The sequence below is a fragment of the Oncorhynchus keta genome, chromosome 19 (assembly GCF_023373465.1).
Source record: "Oncorhynchus keta strain PuntledgeMale-10-30-2019 chromosome 19, Oket_V2, whole genome shotgun sequence".
Classification (NCBI taxonomy): Eukaryota; Metazoa; Chordata; class Actinopteri; order Salmoniformes; family Salmonidae; genus Oncorhynchus; species Oncorhynchus keta.
Genome location: NC_068439.1, coordinates 38,124,772 through 38,144,170, shown reverse-complemented (window position 1 = coordinate 38,144,170; position 19,399 = coordinate 38,124,772). Strand labels below are relative to the sequence as shown.

The 19,399-nt window shown below is 43.7% G+C and overlaps 1 protein-coding gene across 1 annotated transcript in view; it reads left to right on the top strand.

Moving 5' to 3' along the window:
* LOC118397686 (glutamate receptor ionotropic, NMDA 2D-like) overlaps positions 1 to 19,399 on the top strand; it is a 54,895-nt gene that overhangs the window by 21,488 nt on the left and 14,008 nt on the right. The window contains exons 4-9 of the mRNA XM_052470487.1: positions 940 to 1,271; positions 11,940 to 12,054; positions 14,812 to 15,020; positions 16,569 to 16,737; positions 17,257 to 17,410; positions 19,034 to 19,159. Of these exons, the coding sequence (XP_052326447.1) occupies positions 940 to 1,271; positions 11,940 to 12,054; positions 14,812 to 15,020; positions 16,569 to 16,737; positions 17,257 to 17,410; positions 19,034 to 19,159 (1,105 nt within the window). The remainder of the gene's footprint in view (positions 1 to 939; positions 1,272 to 11,939; positions 12,055 to 14,811; positions 15,021 to 16,568; positions 16,738 to 17,256; positions 17,411 to 19,033; positions 19,160 to 19,399) is intronic.

The window sequence follows — 19,399 nt, the reverse complement described above, 5'->3', positions numbered from 1 at the left end:
TGCCCAATCAGAGCTCCCGATGGACGTGTGTACTATGGTGCATTGAGTTGGTTGGAACCTCTCCAGCGCTCTGACAAATAAAGGATGATTCGTTTAAGATTGACTTTGAGGGTCCCCGTGTAAGAATTTCCACGACACACGGTTGAAGGTAGAAGGGAGACGGGAGAGAATAGCTGTGGGACTGGGAGTTGATCCCACACCTGAAAGGGTGAACATGCAGTTGTGTATCCACCCCAGTCCTTGCGCAATCCCAGTCTGCGCTAAAAAGTCCACAGGCCATCAGACTGTATAGATGTGCTGCAGATGGTAACTCAACCCGCGACGCCAGCCACAGGACTGTGGGGGGGACCTGTGTTTCATGCCGTCGTCCTGTCTTTGCGGTCCTTTCATTGCAGTGTACCTGAACTACGGGACAGTGTTTCTCCACCTTGTTCCCGGGGACCCTGCTGTGCAGTCTATGCCGGATTTCATTCCTGCTAAGAATTAATTAGACACTAATTAGTACAGAATCGTCTTGGTATCCAATTACCCAAAAGACACTCCAATCACCTGTCTTGGAAAATAAGCTAAGATATTCTGCCAGTTTTTCAGAATAGTTCATAAATGAACTGGAATACTTCAGATAGTTCAACCTGGGACATTGAATTCAGTCTTTTCTTCCATGTAATGGAAACCCTGCTGTTGATGGTCTTTTTGATATATATGTAAATAAGAAATAGGAGAATGGACAAAGAGAAAAATAAATGATGTAACGATATGAAATTTCACCCCCAAAAACTGTCCACTGCTATAGTCTGAGTGGGAAATGGTCTGAATTTAAATGTTTTCAAAGAGGGCAGTGAACGGGGTCAGCAATCCCCCGAAACTGCCACAGTGTGACTGACATCATTTGACCTAGTTTGGTCCAACAAGACTCCCACCTAACCCCCCTCCTTCCAGGTGCGTCTCCTCTACTGCTCCCAGGAGGAGGCCGCACTGATCTTCAAGGCTGCCTGGGCCTCGGGTCAGGCCGGACACTCCCACATGTGGTTCGCCGTGGGGCCAGCCCTGTCCGGCCTTGGCCTGGAGGGCCTCCCCAAGGCCCTGTTCGCAGTGCGGCCGCAGGGCTGGAGGGACGAGCCCCGCAGGAGGATCGCCAAAGGGGTGTCTGTGCTGACCCACGGAGCCATGGCTTTGAGGAAGGAGTACGGCTGGGCCCGAGGGCCACACTACTTCGCGGGCAACTGCCAGACAGATGGCAACCAGACACAGAGGGTGCCAGACAGGATCAGGTGAGGAGAGCGGAGGTGCTCCTTCAGAACTCTCAGGGGGGGAGAACTGCTCAGCTGTGGCAGAGGAGTGTCACATACTGCTGCTGGCTGCTTTTCCCTCTCTATCTCTTTCTCTCTCTCTGCTCTCTCTCTCTCTCTCTCTGCTCTCTCTCTCTGCTCTCTCTCTCTCTCTCTCTGCTCTCTCTCTCTGCTCTTTCTCTCTCTGCTCCCTCTTTCTCTCTCTTTCTCTCTCTCTGCTCTCTCTCTCTGTTCTCTCTGTTCTCTCTGCTCTCTCTCTCTCTGCTCTCTCTCTGCTCTTGGCTCTCTCTCTCTCCCTCTGCTCTCTCTCTCTCTCTCTCTCTCTCTTAATCTCTCTCACTCTCTCTCGTTCTCTCTCTGCTCTTTCTCCCCCTCTCTCTTTCTGTCTCTGTCTATATCTGCCCCTTTGTCTTTCCTTATCTCTCTCTCTCTCTCTCTGCCTTTCTCTGTCATCGCTGATTATCTCTCTGTGTCTGTCTCGCCCCCCCACTCTCTCCCCCCTTGTCTGCCTCTCTCTCCCCATCAGCAGCTGAAACACTTCAACCCCTCTCCCTCTCTCTCTCGCCCTCATGTTCCCTCTCTCTCCCTGTCTAGTTCTCAGTTGTGTATGAGAAGTCTCTGTATCTCCCTCCGTCTGTCTTTTGCTGCCTGTCAACCGTGTCTCATAGGTGACTCCTCCAAGTCCCTCTCGTGTCACTCAGTCAGTACATTTGTCTGAAAGATACATGAGCCATGGGTACATGCTGTGTGTCTGTGTCCGTCCGTATGCAATATGTGTCAGAATAAAGTAATGAGCCATGAATCACAACCAGAACATGAGTCATGTTCCTGTGTTGAACCATGCTAACTTGTGAATCAAGTTAAAGATACATGACTTATGTCCATATGAATCAAGTTAAAAGGTGCAAGACTTTTTGCGTTCATGTAAATTAAGTTAAAGATACAGTTGAAGTCGGAAGTTTACATACACCTTAACCAAATACATTTCAACTCCATTTTTCACAATTCCTGACATTTAATCCTAGTAAAAATTCCCCGTCTTAGGTCAGTTAGGATCCCCACTTTATTTTAAGAATGTGAAATGTCAGAATAATAGTAGAGAGAATGATTTATTTAGGCTTTTATTTCTTTCCTCACATTCCCAGTGGGTCAGAAGTTTACATACACTCAATTAGTATTTGGTAACATTGCCTTGAAATTGTTTAACTTTGCTCAAACGTTTCGGGTAGCCTTTCAAATCAAATGTATTTATATAAACCTTCTTACATCAGCTGATATATCAAAGTCCTGTACAGAAACCCAGCCTAAAACCCCAAGGAAAAAACTCTAGAAAACTCTAAAAACTCTCTAGAAAGGCAAAAACCTAGGAAGAAACCTAGAGAGGAACCAGGCTATGAGGGGTGGCCAGTCCTCTTCTGGCTGTGCAGGGTGGAGATTATAACAGAACATGGCCAAGATGTTCAAATGTTCATAAATGTCCAGCATGGTCAAATAATAATAATCACAGTAGTTGTCGAGGGTGCAACAAGTCAGCACCTCAAGAGTAAATGTCAGTTGGCTTTTCATAGCCGATCATTGAGAGTATCTCTACCGCTCCTGCTGTCTCTAGAGAGTTCAAAACAGCAGGTCTGGGACAGGTAGCACGTCCGGTGAACAGGTCAGGGTTCCATAGCCGCAGGCAGAACAGCTGAAACTGGAGCAGCAGCACGGCCAGGTAGACTGGGGACAGCAAGGAGTCCTCATGCCAGAATTAGAGAGAATTAGAGAGATAATTAAATTCACACAGGACACCGGATAAGACAGGAGAAATACTCCAGATATATAACTGATATATAACTGACCCTAGCCCCCCGACACTTAAACTAGTGCAGCATAAATACTGGAGGCTGAGACAGGAGGGGTCAGGAGACTGTGGCCCCATCCGATGATACCCCCAGACAGGGCCAAACAGACAGGATATAACCCCACCCACTTTGCTGAAGCACAGCCTCCACCCCACTAGAGGGATATCTTCAACCACCAACTTACCATCCTGAGACAAGGCCGAGTATAGCCCACGAAGATCTCCGCCCCGGCACAACCCAAGGGGGGCGCCAACCCAGACAGGAAGACCACATCAGTGACTCAACCCACTCAAGTGATGCACACCTCCTAGGGACGGCATGGAAGACCACCAGTAAGCCAGTGACTCAGCCCCTGTAATAGGGTTAGAGGCAGAGAATCCCAGTGGAGAGAGGGGAACCGGCCAGGCAGAGACAGCAAGGGTGGATCGTTGCTCCAGAGCCTTTCCGTTCACCTTCACACTCCTGGGCCAGACTACACTCAATCATATGACCTACTGAAGAGATGAGTCTTCAGTAAAGACTTAAAGCTTGAGACCGAGTCTGCGTCTCTCACATGGGTAGGCAGACCATTCCATAAAAATTGAGCTCTTTAGGAGAAAGCCCTTCCTCCAGCTGTTTGCTTCAAAATTCTAGGGACAATTAGGAGGCCTGCATCTTGTGACCGTAGCGTACGTGCAGGTATGTACGGCAGGACCAAATCGGAAAGATAGGTAGGAGCAAGCCCATGTAATGCTTTATAGGTTAGCAGTAAAGCCTTGAAATCAGCCTTTGCCTTAACAGGAAGCCAGTGTAGGGAGGCTAGCACTGGAGTAATATGATCAATTTTTGGGGGTTATAGTCAGGATTCTAGCAGGCATATTTAGCACTAACTGACATTTATTTAGTTTATTTAGTAGCCGGAAAGTTGAGCATTGCAGTAGTCTAACCTAGAAGTAACAAAAGCATGGATTAATTTTTCTGCATCATTTTTGGACAGGAAGTTTCAGATTTTTGCAATGTTACGTAGATGGAAACAATCTGTCCTTGAAACAGTCTTGATATGTTCGTCAAAAGAGAGATCAGGGTCCAGAGTAACACCGAGGTCCTTCACAGTTTTATTTGAGACGACTGTACAACCATCAAGATTAATTGTCAGATTCAACAGAAGATCTCTTTGTTTCTTGGGACCTAGAACAAGTGTCTCTGTTTTGTCAGAATTTAAAAGTAGAACGTTTGCAGCCATCCACTTCCTTATGTCTGAAACACAGGCTTCTAGCGAGGGCAATTTTGGGGCTTCACCATGTTTCATTGAAATGTACAGCTGTGTGTCATCCGCATCGCAGTGAAAGTTAACATTATGTTTTCGAATGACATCCCCAAGAGGTAAAATATATAGTGAAAACAATAGTGGTCCTAAAACGGAACCTTGAGGAACACCGAAATTTACAGTTGATTTGTCAGAAGACAAACCATTCACAGAGACAAACTGATATCTTTCCGACACCTTTCCGACACCTTTATAAGGTCATTCACCTTCACAAGTGCAGTCTCAGTGCTATGGTGGGGTCTAAAACCAGACTAAAGCATTTCGTTTACATTGCTTGTCTTCAGGAAGACAGTGAGTTGCTGCGCAACAGCTTTTTCGACCATTTTTGAGAGGAATGGAAGATTCGATATAGGCCGATAGTTAAAAAAAATATTTTCTGGGTCAAGGTTGGGCCTTTTTCAAGAGAGGCTTTATTACTGCCACTTTTAGTGAGTTTGGTACTCATCCGGTGAATAGAGAGCCATTTATTATGTTCAACATAGGAGGGCCAAGCACGGGAAGCAGCTCTTTCAGTAGTTTATTTGGAATAGGGTCCAGTATGCAGCTTGAAGGTTTAGAGGCCATGATTATTGTCATCATTGTGTCCAGAGATATACTACTAAAACACTTGAGTGTCTCCCTTGATCCTAGGTCCTGGCAGAGTTGTGCAGACTCAGGACAACTGAGCTTTGGAGGAATATGCAGATTTGAAGAGGAGTCCGTAATTTGCTTTCTAATGATCATGATCTTTTCCTCAAAGAAGTTCATGTATTTATTACTGCTGAAGTGAAAGCCATCCTCTCTTGGGTAATGCTGCTTTTTAGTTAACTTTCCGACAGTATCAAAAATAAATTTAGGATTGTTCTTATTTTTAGGTTGGATTAGGTTAGGTTGGAAAAATAGGATGATCGAGCAGCAGTGAGGGCTCTTCAATACTGCACGTACCGTAAGAATCCTTCAAATTCGCTCCGCTCAGCCGCCTCGCGGACAAATTCAACTAATCAGCGTAGACTGAACCATCGGAAGCTTTCTATAATAAGCTTCCCACAAGCTTCCCACAATAAGTTGGATGCATTTTGGCCCATTCCTCCTGACAGAGCTTGTGAAACAGAGTCAGGATTGTTGGCCTCCTTGATCGCACAAGCTTTTTCAGTTCTGCCCACATATTTTCTATGGGATTGAGGTCAAGGCTTTGTGATGGCCACTCCAATACCTTGCCTTTGTTGTCTTTAAGCCATTTTGCCACAACTTTGGAAGTATGCTTGGGTTCATTGTCCACTTGGAAGACCCATTTGCGACCAAGCTTTAACTTCCTGACTGATATCTTGAGATGTTGCTTCAATATATCCATATCATTTTCTTTCCTCACGATACCATCTATTTTGTGAAGTGCACCAGTCCCTCCTGCAGCAAAGCCCCCCCACAACTTGATGTTGCCACCCCCGTGCTTCACGGTTGGGATGGTGTTCTTCGGCTTGCAAGCCTCCCAGTTTTTCCTCCAAACATAAAGATGATCATTATGGCCAAACAGTTCTATTTTTGTTTCATCAGACCAGAGGACATTTCTCCAAAAAGTATGGACTTGTGCAGTTTCAAACCGTAGTCTTTCTCTTTTATGGCGGTTTTGGAGCAGTGGCGTCTTCATTGTTGACCTGCTTTTCAGCTTATGTCAATATAGGACTCGTTTTACTGTGGATATAGATACCTTTGTACCTGTTTCCTCCAGCATCTTCACAAGGTCCTTTGCTGTTGTTCTGGGATTGATTTGCACTTTTCCCACCAAAGTACGTTAATTTCTAGGAGACAGAAGGCGTCTCCTTCCTGAGCGGTATGACGGCTGCGTGGTCCCATGGTGTTTATACTTTATACTTTCCCAGTGGGTCAGATAGTATTTGGTAGCATTGCCTTTATATTGTTTAACTTGGGTCAAACATTTTGGATAGCCTTCCACAAGCTTCCCACAATTAGTTGGGTGAATTTTGGCCCATTCCTCCTGACAGAGCTGGTGTAACTGAGTCAGGGTCCCATGGCTGCGTGGTCCCATGGTGTTTATACTTGCATACTATTGTTTGTACAGATGAACGTGGTACCTTCAGGCGTTTGGAAATTGCTCCCAAGGATGAACCAGACTTGTGGAGGTCTACAATTCTTTTCTGAGGTCTTGGCTGATTTATTTTGATTTCCCCATGATCTCAAGCAAAGAGGCACAGAGTTTGAAGGTAGGCACTGACATACAGGTACACCTCCAATTGACTCAAATGATGTCAATTAGCTTCTAAAGCCATGACATCATTTTCTGGAATTTTCCAAGCTGTTTAAATGCACAGTCAATTTAGTGTATGTAAACTTCTAACCCACTGGAATTGTAATACAGTGAATTATAAGTAAAATAATCTGTCTGTAAACAATTGTTGGAAAAATTACTTGTGTCATGCACAAAGTAGATGTCCTAACCTAAGTGTATGTCAACTTCCGACTTCAACTGTACATAGCTTGTTGAGTCCATGTAAATCAAGTTAAAATACATGACTTGTCTTTGCTAATCAAGCTAGTTTACTGACTAGCATTGGGGGATTAAATGAACTGCTGAGGATGTATTCCATTATATCCACAAAGACATGGTCATACTTTATCTGGATAGTCCGGATGTTCAATCTGTAGATGCTGTGCAGATGGTCGTACTCTCTGTTGGTAAGCAAACTGCTTGCTAAGGTTACGGTTATGGTTAGGTTTAGAGTAAGGGTTAGGGCTAGGGTTAAGTTTATGATTAGGGTAAGGGTTAGGGCAAAGGTTAGTAGATTGTTAGTTGAAATGTTACTGGTAGGCTGTAGATACAGTGCTTTCTGAAAGTATTCATACCCCTTTACTTATTCCACATTTTATGTGTGTTACAGCCTGAATTCAAAATGGATTTTAAAAAAAATATTCTCACACATCTACACACAAAAACTGAAAAGATGTTTTTAGAAATGTGTAGAAATGTATTGAAAATGAAATACAGAAATATCTCATTTACATAAATATTCACATGCCTGAGTCAATACATGTACGAGTCCCCTTTGACAGCGATTACAGCTGTATGTCTTTCTGAGCAATTCGCTAAGAGCTTTGCACACCTGGATTGTGCAACATTTACCCGTTATTCTGTTAAGAATTCTTCAAGCTCTGTCAAATTGGTTGTTGCTAGACAACCATTTTCAGGTCTTGCCATAGATTTTCAAGCAGATTTAAGTCAAAACTGTTGCTCAGCCACTCAAGAATATTCACTGTCTTCTTGATAACAAACTGTGAAGATTTGGCCTTGTGTTTTAGGTTATAGTCCTACTGAAAGGTGAATTAATTTCCCAGTGTCTGGTGGAAAGCAGACTGAACCAGGTTTTCCTCTCGGATTTTGCCTTTGCCTCAATTGATGCCTCAGTTGATTTTTTTATCCTGAAAACTCCCCAGTTCTTAACGATTACAAGATTACACATAACATAAAGCAGCCACCACTAAAAGCTTGAAAATATGGAGAGTTGTACTCAGTAATGTGTTGAATTCAGGACAAAAGTGAATTGCTTTGCCACATTTTTTGCAGTATTACTCTATTGCCTTGTTGCAAACAGGAGGCATGTTTTGAAAGAAAACAAATCTGTACAGGCTTACATCTTTTCACTCAGTCAATTAGTGTAGTTTTGTTGAGTTTCTATAATGTTGTTGATTCATCCTCAGTTTTCTCCTATAACAACCATTAAACTCTGTAACTAAACTCTGTTACTGTTTTAAAGTCACCTTCGGCTTCATGGTGAAATCCCTGAGCAGTTTCCTTCCTCTCTGGCAACTGAGTTAGGGAGGACACCTGTGTATTTGTAGTGACTGAGTTTATTGATACACCATCCAAAGTGTAATTAATAACTTCACCATGCTTACAGGAATATTAAAAAGTATGCTTTTCTTATTTTTACCCTACAAATAGGTGCCCTTCTTTACTGCCATTGGAAAACCTCCCTGGTCTTTGTTGTTGAATCTTGTTTGAAGTTCACTGGTCGACTGAGGGACCTTACAGATAATAGTATATGTGTGGGGTACAGAGATGAGGTAGTCATTCTTTAAATCATGTTAAACACTAATATTGCACACAGAATGAGTCCTGCAACTTATTATGTGACTTGTTAAGCATATTTTTACTCCTGAACTTATTTTGACATGCCATAACAGTACGTATTGACATTACATATTTATTGACACGACATTTCAGCTTTTCATTTTTTATACATTTTTACAAATTTCAAAAAACATAATTCCACTTTGACATTTTTACAAGAAATCTCAATGTAATCAATTTCAAGGGGTGTCAATACTTTCTGAAGGCAATAACTTGTTACCAAAGGCCTAAATGGTACCAATTTATGTATTAATTACCACCTACTTCATTCATTGTTAATGTGTCAGCTATAATGGGTCTCTTCAATGCATTTATTTGTCCAGTCAAGGTAAAACTACAGTCATCTACCTCTCACCGCTCTCCCTTATTTTTCTCACAATTCTTTCTATCTTTCATCTGCATCCCCTTCCGTACCTCTCTGCTCCTCTGTCATCCCTGCACCCCTCTCTCCTCCCTGTTTCTCTCCCACTGCTATGCTCTTTATGCTTTGTTTTTATAACACCATTCAATCTCATCCTCAATCTAATTTCCTTCTCTCTCTCCCTCCTTCCCTCCTTCCCTCCCACGCTCTCCCATCTATTGTAATTTCACAACCCTTTCTCTCTCTCTCTCCTCTCTTCTCTTCCTCCCTGGTTCACTCTTTTTCTCATCACTCAGTTTCTTCCCTTTACCCCCCCCCCCCATCTCTCTCCTCCCTCCTCCCTTCTCTATCTGATGCTTCATCGTTTTACATGTAAATAGGATAATTGATTGTGTTGGCTTAGATATGTGGAAGTAGAGTAGTGGCCTGAGGGCACACACACTTAATGTGTTATTAAAAGTGTTATATACAATTTTAAATTGTACATAACTGCCTTAATGTTGCTGGAACCCAGGAAGAGTAGCTGCTGCCTTGGCAGCAGCTAATGGGGATCCTTAATGAATTCAAATACAAATGCAGGGTAGAAATATTGGAGGCAGTCACACACAGCCACGAACCCAACCAGGCACCAAAGCTCCTCTGGCCTCTCTCTGTATCTCCCGAGCCATCACTATCATGGCAGGAGCACTGTCAACAGCATGGGGACACACCAAACAGTTCCCATACCCCCCTTCCCACCACATGAACTGTCCCGTTTCCTAATGGAGGAGCTGGCACCAGTGAGGCATGGGAGAATCTAATAGAAGGGGGGGGGGGGGCATGCAAATGCAGCTCTAAAGAGAGTACATTAATGTGAATGTTGTATGATGTTTAAATAGCTAGTAACCCCCCTCCTCAAACCCTTCACCCCTACTCCCCATATCCATCTCTCTCTCTCTCGCCCTCTCTCTCTCTCTCTCTCTCTCTCTCTCTCTCTCTCTCTCTCTCTCTCTCTCTCTCTCTCTCTCTCTCTCTCTCTCTCTCTCTCTCTCTCTCTCTCTCTCTCTCTCTCTCTCTCTCTCTCTCTCTCTCTCTCTCTCTCTCTCTCTCTCTCTCTCTCTCTCTCTCTCTCTCTCTCTCTCTCTCTCTCTCTATCCCTCCCTCCATATTTATCTGTCTGACTGCATTAGCCATTATGAGTTGTCTTTGTTACGGTACGAGAGACAAATCTATATTCAAATATTCCGTAGCTTGTTCACCTCACAATGTTCGGCATCTGTGGAAACACATGTAATGTCAATGACTGTGGGTCGCCATGACAACATGGCACTCACCAAGAGAGATCAGTGGCATTGCAGAGTTCAAGTGAATGCTAACATTAACACATGGTCTTTTTTCATCTTATAAGAAAAGCAACCACTGAATAGTTTTGTATTTTTCAGCAGAATTTCTTCTCTGTTTTTTCAAACCATGAAATAATCATTTGAACGTAGAATAGAGACCAAGGGTGTTTTCTGCTTTCATTTTTTTCTGCTTTCTATTGGATTTCTATTTGCCGTCAGTATTCTCTTTATTGGCTTGGTTTGACAAATCATGTGTGAAAAGTAATTAATGCCCTTTGTGACTCCTTCATACAGCCTTTATAAACATATACAGCCTTCTAGCTCATTTGCATTGCACTCCATTACGTTGCATTCCATTATTGCCCCTCGTATACTATATACAGTAGCAACAGGATGGATAGGAAGATCAGCACAGCCCCTAGAAGTAGGGCTCCAGCCTGCCTTATCATGTGCCAGAATGTGAATCATTTCTCCTGCTATATGGATCTAGAAATACCCATAAATTATACGTCATAATTCAGCTCAATACTCTTGTGAAGTTGGAGAGAGGGCAGTGGGTGAGACGCAGACAAACATCTCATGTTGTGTGGTAGGCTTTCTATGTGTCAGCCTCGTGTAAAGAATGGCTGGATGAAAGGAAATGAGGGCATCTTCAATCAGCGATTGCTGCATCATGAAAACAAGAAAGCGCTGACGAGAAAAATTCCAAATGCCTTTTGAAGGAAGGGAGAGGAAAAGCGAACTGGCATTGGTTTTTCAACATTCTATCTGACTGGCGTCCTCTGTGAATGGTGCTTTTAGGTGCAGTGTTGTCATGGCGACACGGAAGCATCTCAGACTCGGTAACCGACAGACTGCCCCTAACAGCAACATGAAAAACATGAAAGCCAACAGCTAGTGTAGTTTTGCTCTATAGCTTTTACTCCTGATTATCAGGGCAGGGCCAGGAAACCATTAGCACTCTCGATATCAACGAGATATAGATGCGCTGAAGATGATGGAAAATAGCCTGCCTGCCCTACATTGCTGCATACTGCAGTCTTTGCAAGTCTCAACCACTCACAATTTCTGCACATTATTCACATGATAAGCAGAAACTACTTGCCGTTTGCAGAACTTTGGCTACTCCAATGGCAAGCTCCCGTGTTTTGTTCATCAAGTCATTGATTTATTTACATTTTCCTCTCACGTAGCTACCTGTAACTGAACAATGGCTGGAACATAATAACAAGCAGCTTGGGACATAGAGAGATCTCTAGTGTAGTGCCTAACTGCCCAGCTACAGCCTGCTGTCTCTCACCCTGCCACTCTGCTACTCTAGTCTTTCAACTACAAAGCTTGCAGCTGAAGACACATGAAAGATATCTAGTATTAAGTGTCCCCTGCTTCTCTCATTCTCTCTCATTCTCTCTCTCTCTCCCTCTCTCTCTCTCCCTCTCTCTCTCTCCCTCTCTCTCTCTGCCACTCTCGCTGCCACTCTCATCGCCTTCCCTGTCACTTCCAGCTAAAACTCGAATCTTGCTGAAAGTCTAGCATGTCACTCCGTTTCTCTGTTTTTCCGCCTCCTGTTTCTCAGTTTCTCTGTCTGTTTGTGCTGAAAGTTGTTTAGTGTGCCTCTCTATTTCTCTGTTTCCCTGTTTCTATTTCTTTCTCTTTCTGTCTGCCATTCCCACACTCCATTTCCTGTCTTCCAGGTTTTTCAGTAACATTACGCTGAGTGGCCGGGACTACTCGTTCAACAGTGATGGCTACCTGTCTAATCCAGTGCTGGACGTGATTTCCTACTCCGAGGGGAAAGGCTGGGAGGAGGTCAGTGAGTTAGCGTGCTAACCGCTAATTATCTGACACGCTCGCTAACCACCATTTCACACCCATCAAGTCTGGCTAACTTATCCTCATACACACGTACACACAGTCTCTCCCCTCAACTTGCTAACCACCCTTACCGCACTATCACAGTCCATCGGATGTGTCTACTTACCCCTTATTTAACGTGTTGTCAACCTTGTTAGCTGTCGTTAACTGGCTAACTCGACGTCTAATGTTTGTTCCCCCGAGAGAGAGAAAGCCCATGCACTATCCTCAGCTCTCCATTCACTCCATTCCTGCTGTTTTCAACTAACCTTTCAGCACCCTGTACGTTCACCCACGTTGTTGCCTCAAGGCCTGGTGATTCCATGATATCCATTCACAACAGGAGGAATTTGTTCAGCATGAACCGTGATATGCCTCCGTACTGTCAAGGTGGGTTAATCTGACCCAGTTGCAGCTGTTTGATAACATGGATTCTGTAGTAGTGCTCCTTCAGTTAATTTCCTATCTCCTCTGAGTGCTCTGGGCTCTGATCAGTAAGGGTGAGTGAACAAGCCGTGGACGATTGAGCTCTGGGACTAGTTTTTGACTCGAGACCACATTATGTAATGGGAAAAGTCTGACCGCTTCAAATCAAATCAAATGGTATTGGTCGGATACACGTTTACACTTGACCACAAATGATATACTGTCCGTCAGTAGTCTCCATAGATCCGTAAATACTGTAACTTACTGTTCCCTATAGTATAAAATAACCCTGATTCCAAATATTAGGATAATAATATAAACGTGTAGGCCATTCCATGGTCGACAGGTGTACGTCTAATACATTGTAGTGATATTAGAACCTGACGAGTTCCAGTAACCCTGAAGAAGAACTGGGGAAATGGTTCTCTCAAAGCACTCACTTGAATGAATTAGTGAATCACTTCAACACTGGTTGCGTTCACTTCTGGTATTTATTTTCCCCCAGTATGCAGTCTCCAATGTAAGCTTGACCGCCGAGACACCGAAACACTCTCAAGTGTTTAGCACATGCGACACGTACCGCAAACCGAGGCAGTGAGTAAAAGAGAAATGTGCGTCGCACAAAAGGTTTCCTTTTTCCTCCTCACGATCCACAGTTGAAATCGAAAGTTTACATACACTTAGGTCGAGGTCATTAAAAGTCGTTTTTCAACCACTCCTCAAATTTCTTGTTAACAAACTATAGTTTTGGCAAGTCAGTTAGGACATCTACTTTGTGCATGACACAAGTCATTTTTTTCCAACAATTGTTTACAGGCAGATTAGTTCACTTATAATTCACTGTTTCACAATTCCAGTGGGTCAGAAGTTTACATACACTAAGTTGATTGTGCCTTTAAACAACTTGGAAAATTCCAGAAAATGATGTCATGGCTTTAGAAGATCTGATAGGATAATTGACATCATTTGAGTCAATTGGAGTTATACCTGTGGATGTATTTCAAGGCCTACCTTCAAACTCAGTGCCTCTTTGCTTGACATCATGGGAAAATGAAAATAAATCAGCCAAGACCTCAGAATTTTTTTGTAGACCTCCACAAGTCTATTTCATCCTTGGGAGCAATTTCCAAACGCCTGAAGGTACTAGGTTCATCTGTACAAACAATAGTACTCAAGTATAAACACCATGGGACCACGCAGCTGTCATACCGCTCAGGAAGGAGACTCGTTCTGTCGCCTAGAGATGAACGTACTTTGGTGGGAAAAGTGCAAATCAATCCCAGAACAGCAGCAAAGGACCCTGTGAAGATAATGGAGGAAACAGGTACAAAAGGTTCTATATCCACAGTTAAACGAGTCCTATATCGACATAATCTGAAAGGCCGCTCAGCAAGGAAGATGCCACTGCTCCAAAACCGCCATAAAAAAGCCAGACTACCGTTTGCAACTGCACATGGGGACAAAGATTGTAATTTTTGGAAAAATGTCCTCTGGTCGGATGAAACAGTAATAGAACTGTTTGGCCATAATGTCCATCGTTATGTTTGGAGGAAAAAGGGGAGGCCTGCAAGCCGAAGAACACCACCCCAACCGTGAAGCACGGGGGTGGCAGCATCATGTTGTGAGGGTGCTTTGCTGCAGGAGGTACTGGTGCACTTCACAAAATAGATGGCATCATGAGGAAAGAAAATGATGTGGATATATTGAAGCAGCATCTCAAGATATCAGTCAGGAAGTTAAAGCTTGGTCGCAAATGGGTCTTCCAAATGGACAATGACCCCAAGCATACTTCCAAAGTTGTGGCAAAATAGTTTAAGGACAACAAAGTCAAGGTATTGGAGTGGCCATCACAAACCCTGACCTCAATCCTGTAAAACATTTGTGGGCAGAACAAAAAAAGCGTGAGAGAGCAAGGAGGCCTACAAACCTGACTCAGTTACACCAGCTCTGGAGGAATTGGCCAAAATTCACCCAAATTATTGTGAGAAGCTTGTGGAAGGCTACCCGAAACATTTGACCCAAGTTAAACAATTTAAAGGCAATTCTACCACATACTAATTGAGTGTATGAAAACTTCTGAGCCACTGGGAATGTGATGAAAGTAATTAAAGCTGAAATAAATCATTCTCTCTACTATTATTCTGACATTTCACATTCTTAAAATAAAGTGGTGATCCTAACTGACCTAAGACAGGGACTTTTTACTAAGATTAAATGTCAGGAATAGTGCAAAAACTGTACTACTACAAGTGTACTTCCTAAATGGCTCTAAATGATCTCCTGCAGGTTGGCACGTGGCAGAACGGTGTTCTGGATCTCATTATCCAGCCCTTTTCACGCTACGGCTCCTTTCTCAAGCCGCTGGACGACACCCAGCACCTCAAGGTGGTCACCCTGGAGGAGAGGCCCTTTGTCATTGTGGAGCCAGCCGACCCAGGCACCAACTCCTGCATCCGGGACTCGGTACCCTGCAGACTACCGCTCAACACCACCAAGTAAGGCCTGCTACTGGGGCGGATGTTTTACCATGACCTACCCTGGTCTAACCATGGATATATTTAACCATAACTGACCATGGTCTAACCATGGATATAGTTAACCATGACTGACCATGGTCTAACCATGGATATAGTTAACCATAACTGACCATGGTCTAACCATGGATATAGTTAACTATGACTGACCATGGTCTAACCATGGATATAGTTAACCATGACTGACCATGGTCTAACCATGGATATAGTTAACCATAACTGACCATGGTCTAACCATGGATATATTTAACCATGACTGACCATGGTCTAACCATGGATATATTTAACCATAACTGACCATGGTCTAACCATGGATATAGTTAATCATGACTGATCATGGTCTAACCACGTAGATGTTTTAACCATGACCAACATGTAACCAACATAGTTTAAATGTTGTAAATATCACAAGCTTAAAGGGTAATACAAAAATGATAATTGTGGTTGGTTATGTTGCTCCTTGTTATTTGATATAGTTTATTGAGAGTGTGTTTCAAATACAATGTTTTACTCCACTCTACCTATGATGTCACCTGGTTACATTCCCTCCCCTCAAGCCATTCACGGAAAAGAATAGCTGGGAACTTGTAAAGATTTAGCAACTGAATTGCAGTAAATAAGTAATAAACCCTTTAGACTTTGAAAATGTCTTTATAATTGACAAAGTAAATCTATGCCGTGCGCCACAATGGTGCCCAGTGACCCTATGACATCATCAGCTTCTTTGCTCTACTCTTGATTTTGACAAACAGCTCCGGGCTACACACAAGGTAGAAATATACTTTGAAATATTGATTTTTTTTTAAACGTACATTAACCACATGCTTTGCCAGTTTTTTTTCATTGACATGCTGTTGTTTGTTCTCTCTTGTACTCGTTTATAAACTCTCACTCGGTGTTTCAGTCTGTCCTGGTCTCTGGAGGTCTGTTTAGTGGGTTATGTGTTCCCAGCCTGTCTCTGATAAGACGTCTGGTAACAAAGCCCGCGGAAAGTTCCATCAATTGTATTGGCTCAGAGAGATTCCCCCAGTTAATCAGCCTGCTTTTAACATTCCATTGGAATCGCAACACCTGCGCTGACTGGTTGGTTATCATAGTGGGCATACAGGGAGGGACCACACATTGATATTTGCCCAGTTAAACTGAACTTTTAATATGTCAATAGGCTTTTTCTGTCGACATTCCTATTGTAAAGCTACATGCTTAGAAAGAGTCCACGTATGTCCTGTTAAATCTCCTCGTCCCCTGCTGAGGATAACCCACCCTGAAAAATGACAATTAATCCAGTTTTTATGCAGTCCTCCTCCTCCTCTCCTGTCTGTCCTGATATGCCTCCCTTCTCTAAAACTGAGCAGTCCAACTACAGGCAGTATTGATCCAGAAACTACAGCTCTCGCTAATAATTCATATGTTCACTCCTTGCTCTTCTGTGTCTCCCTTCTGTTTCTCTCTTTCCTCTCCCTCCCTGTCTCTCTCTCCTTCCCTCCCTCGCTCTATCTGTAACCACAGTGTGCCGGTGGATGAGAAATCATCGAAGCACTGCTGCAAAGGCTTCTGCATTGACGTCCTCAAGCGATTGGCCAAAATAGTGGGCTTCTCCTATGACCTCTACCTGGTGACCAATGGCAGACACGGGAAGAGGGGGAGTGATGGGCAGTGGAATGGCATGGTCGGGGAGGTCAGGGGTCATGTATTTCTTCTTCTCTCTTTCTTCTCACATTCAAAAAAACGTGTTCAAGGGGTGCCATGCAATTCCTCCTCAAAATCCCCTGAAAGTAAACGGGAGACAGAATGAGACCAAGAACTGTCAAATAGATTAGTATTCCCATGGCGAAGTAACTCGGGAGTGTTTGGCGTGGAGTCTTGGGCAAATGCCTCGCTATTTCCAGGGAAGACAATCCCCCTCTGGGTGCCGGGATTAATACGGGTGGCTAACAGAGAAGAGATGGGGATGTGTCAACCCACATTCACAGTGACAGCACAGCTAAGGGTGTGTTGCTGTGTTTATACAGCCACCGGGTGGCTAGGCTCCTGCTACTACCAGGTGCAGGTGTCCCTTTTCCTCCTTAGTTGCACAACTCACTCTCGGATCTCATTAACGTAACCATTTTACTGAGACAGCTGGAAGTGAGTGCCTGTGAACGTGAATGGGCCCATTTTTTCTGTTCCTAACTGCAGTTCCCCTCCCGCCCACCAGGTGGTTTATAAACGGGCCGACATGGCCATTGGCTCCCTGACAGTCAACAAGGAGAGGTCAGAGGCTGTGGAGTTCTCCGTGCCCTTCGTGGAGACGGGCATCAGCGTCATGGTCTCCCGTAGCAACGGCACCGTCTCGCCGTCGGCCTTCCTTGGTGAGCAGGGCTGACTAAGAGCTTATGAAGGCCTATGAAGGGCATATGAAGGGCCTATGATGGGCTATGAAGAGTCTATTGTAACACACAATACCTGAAATACCCCAACCAATATTACCCCCCATTAACAAGGAAAACCTTGATTTCTCCCTCTTGGTTTAGTATCGAAGTTGCCAAGCATGGTTTTCACAGGCATCTGAAACAAAGGCCATAAAAACGTCGATATTTGTATTTTTCACTGTAGCCTTTGGTAAAATTCACTATTCCAATGGGCTATGCCCCCCCCTCCCTCCCTCGATAATGAAGGGTCAAGATATTTCAGAGTAAAATATGTCTCTAAGATAACACCTCTACATTTCAAATCGCGTCAGCCTAATTCCAGACCTTTCCCAAGCATGTAGAGACAGAGACTCAGGCTGCAGACAAGGCCGGCATTTTAATCCTACAGCCATCGATTGAGACGTGATTGTGCGTCTATATCTGCAGCCAGATCTTAGATAATACAGTGTGTAATGGCAGCTCATCAGATATGACTCAGTATTACACAGTAATCTGGCCATAGGAGGCGGCTGTGCTGTAAGTGAAACAAGCTTGCTCAGCCAGCGACTCAAGTAGCACAGACTGGATGTGGTCTTAGTTTCAGACACTCAATCAGCACATAATGTATGTCGTTTTTTCCCCCCTCTGAATGATCCATTTCAAACATGGATGTTTATCTATCTGTCAAGTAAGATTTAGTAGACAATCTGGACCTGTACTGTGTGCAACCTGGAGTTTCTTTAGTTTTTTTCCCCCAAGGCCATTTCGTCTGATTCAAGGGTCACTGATTTGATTGTAACCTAAGGGTCCTTGGCTTGGTCTCAGTATGTCTTAGCTGGCATGAGCCCAGAGTAATCTCTTGCCAAGAAAATCTTGGATCTTCAAGCCTGACCCTTTCCGTGAGGTCGTTTTTTTGAGACCGTCGTCCATTTTGAGCTTGTAAGTTACTCCTATATGACTCGGCTCAGACAGAATCTGAACCTCCAAAAATGAGACGGTTCCTCATTCCACTTGTGTAATAACAAAAAAAAACATTTCATGAAACACAATAATACATGTAATTACAGTGTTACAGTCAAATGCTTACTTACAAGCCCCTAACCAACAATGCAGTTTTAAAAAATATGAATACGAAATAAAAGGAACAAGAGTAAAATAACAATAGCGAGACTATAGACAAGGGGTACCGATACAGGGTCAATGTGCGGGGGCACCGGTTAGTTGAAGTAATTGAGGTAATATTTACATGTACTGTTGGTAGAGTTATTAAAATGACTATGATTCGATAATAAACAGCGAGTAGCAGCAGCGTAAAAGAGGGGGTGGGCAAATAGTCTGGGTAGCCATTTGATTAGATGTCTTATGGCTTGTGGGTAGAAGCTGTTTCAGAAGCCTCTTGGGCCTAGACTTGGCGCTCCGGTACCGCTTGCCGTGTGGTAGCAGAGACAATAGTCTATGACTAGGGTGGCTGGAGTTTTGAATAATTTTTAGGGCAATTTGCGATGCAACCATAGCTTCATTCTAAGTAGCAAGCTAGTGAGAACCTTGGGACAGAACCCTTGTCTTTGTGATGTGATGTTTCAGAGCCGTACAGCCCAGCTGTGTGGGTGATGATGTTCGTCATGTGCTTGTCCGTGGTCGCCGTCACAGTCTTTATTTTCGAGTTCTTCAGCCCTGTTGGCTACAACCGCAGCCTGCAAAGTGCAAAGAGTAAGTCATTTATTACAGTATGGTCATTATTATTTCAGGTTATCACCATTGAAGCAATTTAAATGGTCGTGATGAGTTATATGCCATTGTGAGTAACCTGGGGATATTTATTTTCCATTCAATGTCCATTTCCCTCTCTCTCTCTCTCTCTCTCTCTCTCTCTCTCTCTCTCTCTCTCTCTCTCTCTCTCTCTCTCTCTCTCTCTCTTTTTTCTATTTCTTTCTCACTCACTGTCTCTCC